This window comes from Panthera tigris, chromosome X, assembly GCF_018350195.1.
Source record: "Panthera tigris isolate Pti1 chromosome X, P.tigris_Pti1_mat1.1, whole genome shotgun sequence".
NCBI lineage: Eukaryota > Metazoa > Chordata > Mammalia > Carnivora > Felidae > Panthera > Panthera tigris.
In genome coordinates, this window is record NC_056677.1 from 81,645,305 (window position 1) to 81,653,108 (window position 7,804).

At 47.2% G+C, this 7,804-nt stretch overlaps 1 protein-coding gene across 2 annotated transcripts; it reads right to left on the reverse strand.

Moving 5' to 3' along the window:
* Positions 1-2,094: 2,094 nt before the first annotated feature.
* ARMCX2 (armadillo repeat containing X-linked 2) lies at positions 2,095-6,546 on the reverse strand. Of its 2 annotated transcripts, XM_015540008.2 has the most exons (5): positions 6,468-6,545; positions 5,802-5,873; positions 5,207-5,259; positions 4,812-4,889; positions 2,095-4,455 (listed from the first exon to the last, which is right to left on the reverse strand). In XM_015540008.2, exon 5 carries the CDS (start codon positions 4,324-4,326, stop codon positions 2,497-2,499), a length of 1,830 nt encoding a protein of 609 aa, XP_015395494.2. In that variant the 5' UTR covers positions 4,327-4,455; positions 4,812-4,889; positions 5,207-5,259; positions 5,802-5,873; positions 6,468-6,545; the 3' UTR covers positions 2,095-2,496. The 2 variants fall into 2 exon arrangements, with proteins under 2 accessions (XP_015395494.2, XP_007074391.2); XM_007074329.3 differs by lacking the exon at positions 5,802-5,873 and having other exon boundaries at positions 6,468-6,546.
* Positions 6,547-7,804: the final 1,258 nt, after the last annotated feature.

Here is a 7,804-nt window from a genome sequence, read left to right on the forward strand (position 1 = left end):
ATGTGTCTGTTTTTGTGCCAGTACCATACTGTCTTGATGATTACAGCTTTGTAATAATTCTGGAAGTTAAGGATTGTGATACCTCCATCTTTGGTTTTGTTTTTCAGGATTGCTTTGGCTATTTGAGGTCTTTCTGGTTCCATACAAATTTTAGAATTGTTTGCTGTGGCTCTGTGAAGAATGCTGGTGTTATTTTGATAGAGATTGCTATCTTTATAGCTTCTTATGTTGACTACCAAATTGCCTTCCAGATAAATTGTGCCAGTGAATAATAACCACCCACCCCTTTTCTATGTATTCCCCTCCCAGGAGTCCCTATCTTTATCCTTGCCTCAGGTTATCACACACTTGTACAAAAATGAGGATTTTGTGAGGCCCCTGGGTGGCTTAGTCAGTTAAGCACCTGACTTTTGATTTCGGCTCAGGTCATGATCTCACAGTTCATGGCATTGAGCCCCATGCCCAGCTCTGCATTGAGAGCATGGAGCCTGCTTGAGATTTTCTCTCTCCCTCTCTGTCTGCCACTACCCCACTCACACTTGCACTCTCACTCTCTCTCAAAATAAATAAGTAAATAAACTTAAAAAATGAGGATTTTGTGAGGGGTGTCAGGAAAGGAGGCTGGGTTTGAAAAATGTCTGGACCCATTTTCTATGTTCATTGCTTCAGTGGGCCAGGGAGAAGAGCAAGGAAGATGCATCTGCTCTTTAATGAATTTAAGGGTGAGGGTGGGGTTCCCATAAAGGCCTCACCACTGCCCCTCTTCTAAAAGAAGACAGAGCTAAATCTCTAATCTTAGGGGAAAGAAACACTCTTTGCAATGAGTCTTTCTGTCACAATGTTTTGTCTCATCATTAGAAATGATAAGTCACTTTGGCATTACTTGATCACCAGAACTGCCCAAGAAAGAGGGCTTTCTTTGTTAGGACTTGCACCAGATCATACAATTCTCCCTCTTTGTCAACCTACAGTCAAGTCAGACAGCAAATCCTGGTACTTTGTTTTTTTTTTTTTTTTTTTTTTTTTTTGTAAGCGTCTGTTCTTCCCACCATTCCCTAACAATTCTTAATGTTTATTTATTTTTTTTAAAAAAAATTTAATGTTTATTTTTGAGACAGAGAGACAGAGCATAAGCATGGAAGGAGCAGAGAGAGAGGGAGACATAGAATTGGAAGCAGTCTCCAGGATCTGAGCTGTCAGCCCAGAACCTGACATGGGGCTTGAACTCACAAGCCATGAGATACTGACCTGAGCCGAAGCTGGATGCTTAACCGACTGAGCCACCCAGGTGACCCTTTTTAATGTTTATTTTTGAGAGAGAGAGAAAGAGAGAGAGAGAGACAGACAGACAGAGTGTGAGCAGGGGAGGGGCAGAGAGGGAGAGAGAGAGAAAGGAGACACAGAATCCAAAGCAGGCTCCAGGTTCTGAACTGTCAGCACAGAGCCCGATGCAGGACTCGAACGCATGAACCGTGAGATCATGGCCTGAGCTGAAGCCGGACGCTTAACAGACTGAACCACAGGCACCCTTCCCTAACAGTTCTTATAATCATCACCCTATTTCACCCTTCACACTCTCATGTTCGGTTGACGATAACTTCCTAACAACAGTTCTCATTTCCAGTCTCTATGCCTAACCCCATCCTAGCTCCAACACATTTTGCACACGGCCACCAGATTATTTTTCCTTTTGTCAAAAATGTCCAGTAACTCTGGGATATTTCCATCTCAGGTGGGGGTTCAGGATTTCTCCAAACTTTCCCCACCTTTTTCATTCATCCTTCTCTTCCACAGCTTCCATTTCAGGCAAATTCGTTGTCTTCTTATCACAGATTTTCCACCTCATGCCTTTCTTCAGGCCATCTTACCCACCTGAATGCCCTTCTGTGTTTTCTCATGCTCTCCCTTCAGGTCCCAGCCTAAGTGTGTCCTTCCTCCTTAAAGGTCTCCAGCAACTTCTTTATTTAACCAGACAGCATATATTTGACAATGAACAGATGCCCAGGTGCTGTCAGTAATCCTTTTGTGTTTATGTACTTTATCTCACCAGCTAGAATTTAAATTCAAACATGAGAACATTTTTTTTTTCATCAGTCAAAACATACAACTTTATTGATGATACACAAATGAAGTCTTTGGTGGATAAATTCAAGACAAAACATATGACAGAAGTGTAGGCTATTTTTGATGGACAGGTTCACTGTCAATTCACATAGAGGAACCAGTAAAAATATTTCCATTCAAGCAGCATGATTAAAGTCACAAATGTGTTTTCAGTACAAGAGGACTACTTATTTGGTATTCATAAAATGGTTCAGCTTAAAGCTGGAGACTGTCACAGATAACATCACTCTGGATGATACATTATTCAAAACTGGCAGCTGAAAGGATCCCTTTACTAAATGAAAAGTGGAAAAGTAGTAACTTTCAATTTTCATTGCTTCCAGACTGGAAAACCAAGAAATTTCTTCAAGTCTTTTGACAGCACATAGCCAATCAGAATTTATCCACTAGTTTTATAACTTTCACTTTCACCAAGAGGTCATGGTGATCTGCTAAGGCTCGAATTTTCTTAACACACACTCCAGATGTAGTACATAAGTAAAACAGGGAACCTTTATTGAATTCTCTGTAGTTGAATACTTCTGCTCTGAGATTGTCATAGATGATCTCAAATAGAGTAAGGGCATTAATAAGAATTTCTGATTCCACATAGGAATTATAAAGAGAACTAAATGATGATGGCACTTGGGTGCTGAGCAGTTTTTTTAACATATCTGGGTTTTCAGCAAAATTCGAAAGTATTTTCAAAATTTCAACCTTGATTTTTCCACCTCCCTGAGATAACAAACGGAAAAAGTTTGCAATGGAGTTGACAAGCAGATGCTGGTAGTCATTTGTAATAGTCATGTTTGTTAAAAATTTTAGTCCAACTACCTGTACTGCTGAGTTCAGGTTAGAGGCCATGATATCATCCATCACTTTATTCATGTATACCTGAAGTCGGCCCTGATTTTCATAGTTCTCACTCAGGTTATTCATGGCCATTAAGGCTTTTTCCTTAATGTGGGGATCAGTTTTGTTGATCATGTTTGCAATAATTGGGAGGCCTCCCAATTTGCGAATTGTGTCTTGGTTGCATGAATAGTTGGCATTGTTGCTCAGAGTGAGCAAAGCTACCTGTTGGATAAAAGGATCATCTGATTTTTGAAGCAAAGCAAGGACTTTCCTGAGGTCTCGGACACCAAGAATCTCATCTATTTCATAAGGAAAGGGGCGCTTCTGCATGGGAACAGGTCTCCTCCCTCTCCCTCTCTGTTGGGTTTCAGGCTCAGAATCTGACTCTGACTCTGTGTCAGTCCACCCAGACTCCCCTTCCTCAGAATCAGGGATCTCTGCCAGGAAAGCCTGTCCTCCATTAGCAGAGGCTGCAGCAGCTGCTGCAGCCCCATCCCCAGGGCGGAAGCCCAGCCCCAATTCGTCTACTTCAACCTTGTTTTTCTTTCCCTTGCCCTTGCCCCCAGTCCGAGACTTGGTTCCCTTGGCTCCACCTTTGGGTACAGCTCCAGTCGCTGATCCGGCCTTAGGTATTGCGCCTGTATGAGCTCCAGGGGTCGCTTTCTTGTAGGCTGCTATTCTAGGGGATCCTGAAGTCCCAGGAGCCTCTGCAGCCCCAGTAGGCACTGTTACCCCAGAAGGCACTGGTGCTGCAGTAGGCGTTGCCCTTACAGGAGCCTCCACAGCCTCAGTAGGTGCTGGCGCCATAGGAGGCATCACTGGCGCCCTGGGAGGTGCTGCTGGCATCCTGGGAACCTCTGATGTGTCAAGGGCTTCTGGCAGTTTGGGAGCCCTTGTGATTGTGGGGGCCTCTGCAGCCACGGAAGCCTCTGCCTCCCTGGGAGGTGGTGCCATTGAAGAAGCTGCTGTGGCCCTGACTACTGGTTCAGCTTTAGGTCCAACCCCTGTCCCTTCTACCTCCTGGACTTGATTTCCTGCCCCACTCTGAGCCTCAGCACTGGACACAGCTGGGGCCACTCCTTCAGGTCCAGCCATGTCCAGAGCAGAGGCTTCATCCTGGACCCTGTCCTCGGCCTGAGTGTGGACTGGGGTGGGAGGGCCGAATCTTGGCCCAAGGTCAATTGTGAATCCGGCCCTTAGTCCAGCTCTAGACCTGGCTCCAGTCCCGGCCACAGCCCTTGTCTTGGGCTTGGCCAGTCTCTTTTTTGTCTGGTTTCTTCCCCTGGCATATTTGTAGACACAGTACCAGGCACTAGCCCCAATCACTATCCCGGCGGCTACGCAGCCAGCATCTCGAACTCGGCTCATGGTGCAGCTGGAGTAATTCCCTGATCCAGTGCGTGGAGCTGGCTTGCCTAAATGGGATGTGTGCACGTCTGGGCAAGGCACTTCCACTCAGTCTCACGGGTTTTACCCAGGATGCAAGTTGAGAAGGACCTGGGGTAAAGGACAGAAATGAAGCTTAGGGCTTTGGCTAACTTCATGTCTAAACAAGGCTACTTAGAGAACTTGGAAACATAATGCTTGGTGAGTGGGCTGGTACCCAGACACAGATGTCAAGGCCTGTGTTTGCTGATACAGGACCTTGGGTGTCCAAGGTTTTCTACACCTTCATCCCTAGCCAGCCCTACCCAATGCCAGCACACAATTTCCTAGCACCTAAATGAGGGATGAGAGGCAGTATGGACGTTAGGAAACTGGTGGAGAGCAGGAAAAACAGTAGAGATCCCAGATTCTGCTCTGATCCTCCCACAGTCACCCCAAGGGTCCCCAGATGTTGCTCATACACATACCAACTTGCTGGAAGCAGGAGCAGTTTACTTTTTTTCCACCAGGCTTGTACTTGTACAGGGCCCTAAATTCAGACAGACCTGCAGAGAGATCCCAGAAAGGGTGTTTTGGAGCATTTGGTAGTTGGATTCAATTTCCTTTCTTGATTTGAACCCCTGTAGGCCATGTTTTTCCCTCTCAGGGATCCTCTTTCCCTTCCTAACCCTTCTTACTCAAAGCATTAAGAAAGTGGATGACACACCCCTTTCTTTGCACCAGAAAGGACAGGCCCAAGGCAAGGGTATCTTGTAAAGAGGGAAAAGATGGGGGAGGAGGGGCCTCTAGTCCCATTCTCTGCTCAGGTTTCTGCCCCGTTCACACCAGGGGTTTCCAGACTGTTCCCACTCCCCACACTGACCTCCAAAGATTCAGGGCTGTTTCTCTTTCCTTCAGTTCAGTTAAAGCTTCATCCTAAGGACAGAAAGAAGGGCAGAAATGTAGACACCAGAGGTTGGACAGTGAGAGCCGGTGGATGGAGGAGACCCAGGACACAAGTCCCTATAATTGCCTTTTAGCATTCACATACCAGAACGATCACCTCTCAATTCACTCAACTCTTCTCACCTCTCTGCCCCGCCTCCTGCGCAGACTCCCCAGGCACTCAACCCCTCCTTTCTTTTGCCCCTCCCCGCCCGTCCGCCATTTCTCCGGGACACACAGCCACACCCCTTCTCCTGCACCGAAGAAGGAGGGGGCGGGGCGAGGGTGCAGCAAAAACTGGATGGGACGCGGGATAAGGGATTACTGCCAAACAATCTAGTGTCTTCCTCCTAGGACCACCCGTCCTTCAGTCCCCAGGCCCCGGCCCTAGCATTATCCTGAAGAACAGGAGCTCCAATGTCTGACCTTTCGATTTGAGGGTCGTGATTTTCCACTGTTTCTCTGTTCTGGGCTCCGCCTCCCCCTCTCCCCAAATTACCCAATAACCACCGCCACGTCTCCCTCCAGCGTACCCGAACTCCTTTTCCAGGACTGAATAAACGGAGGTGAAGGGCTGTTTGGGTTGGAGGTGTCTGGAAAGCAGCCTGGGGGGTAGCACGGCGGTTTAATACCAGATTGTCTCAGGGTCCCCCCTCCTGTGAAGCCCAGACGGCGCCAAAACCGCCATCTCCCCCACAGAGACTGGCACACCCATATCCCAGCACCCCCTAATGACAGGGGGCCTGCCGGGCGGAGGGCAGGGGGAGTGGTGGTTGGGGGAGGTATCTGTAAAGTGAGGATGGGAATGAACGGCCCGGATTGTTTCCAAATTGCGTGCCTCTCCGATCACCCTTGCCCAGCCACCCTACTGGCCTTATATGCGCTGCCACGTTTATTTCTCTTCCCTCCTCCTCTCAAAATAGGACGGGATGTGGGGTGCGGGGCCTGAGTGTCAAAAACAAAACCAAAAAACACTGACTGCGAGAGGAATTGAGCGGATTCTCCGCAGCTATATCCCAGTCTTTAGGTTTTCCCCCTCCCCCTCTCCCCGCCGCCCACCAAAATGAGCTGCGACTGAGCGCGGGGGTCTGGAAAGCCGGCCAGGAGCGGTTGAGGCAGAGGCACCCGCGGCCTCAGATTCCCGCATCTCTGAGCTACCCCTTTCGGGAGTGTCAGGCTATGCCCACCCTCACACCCACCTGCCCGGATCTGGGGGAATTTTCTCCTCCTCCTCCTCGCCTGGGTTAAACGCACGGCAGTGCGCAGCGTAAGAGTTGGTACCCAGAGGAGGACGAAGGACGGCTGTCAGGGCTTTAAGTACCTTTGCCCACGTCAGCTCCCGGTCACGTGAGGGTCTCATCGCCAGTAAGCTTGGGTCCCCAATTTCCACTCCCACCAAGAACATGAGTCCCTCCTTTAGCCCTACTCCCACCTCACCCTACCACATCAGGTCCTGTCACTCATTTCATTTTATTATTTTTTTGTCTTTGTAGTCCCGGAGGTCAAAAGTAGCCCCTTCTCCCTGTGTTAGAATTTGTCTTTTTCTAGTTACCGGGGGATGGGATGCATCTTTTTGGAAGGTTATGGACCAGTTTTACTTTTTGCTGTTGTTGTTGTTGTTGTTGTTGGGGGAATTGTTTCATTTTTTCTTGGGCAACTGGACATTCTCCCTTCGTTCCACCTTCAATCCCTAATCCACTAGTGCCCACCATTTCCCCTGCAGTTGTGTCCCTGTTCTAGTATAGATAAGGGGCAGAGTGTCAGAAAGGAGATAAGGAGTGGGAATGGGGTCTGTATTTCTGTAACACTTCTCCAATTTGTTTTTAAAGTGATCACCATCCTTTATTATTGCAGTAAAAAAATACCACAGTATGAGAAGCAGCAAAAACAAAAAAAGCTGCATGATTTATAAAGATCTCCCACTAATATTGGAAGGCACCATTAATTTTGGTTAATTTTTACCATACAGAAAATGACTTCTATTGGCCACATAGGAAATAGTTGTCAAAACGTGCTAAGGTATTTGAATATATAAAAATGGCATTTTCCCTCAACAAGATAAGTGTGTTTTCATGGGATCTGTAAATTGATCCACGGAAAGATGTTGAGTTGTCCAATCTTATTTATTTTGGACAAATAATATCCTACTTTTTCTCCTTCTGGGATGGCTTTTAAGTTGGATAAATAAATGATCCTGTCTTGTTCTGTTAGAGAAACACATTTATTTAATATTCCCAAACCATTGCTGATTGCTGTGTGAACCTTCTGTAATTTGATGGCTGTAACCATAACAGTTTTGAACACCTGTCCCTGGATTAGGTTCCAGTTTCGTGATTCAGCTCTGGGCAAAAAGCAGAGATGTTAGGCCAAGGGAAAGATGAAAGTGAGGGATGCAGAGATAGCTAAATCCCCCCCCCCGTTTTGTCAAGGGTGGGGAGGTGTTGACCCTCTACCCCCTTCCATATTCCACAGCCTCTCATTCCCTGCATTCAGGCACTTGATTCTGTTGGTCACTCTAAAAGTACACATGGACAGG

Coding starts and splice junctions, on each gene's coding strand:
- ARMCX2 (XM_007074329.3), bottom strand. CDS start 4,326: ATGAGCCGAGTTCGAGATGCTGGCTGCGTAGCCGCCGGGATAGTGATT.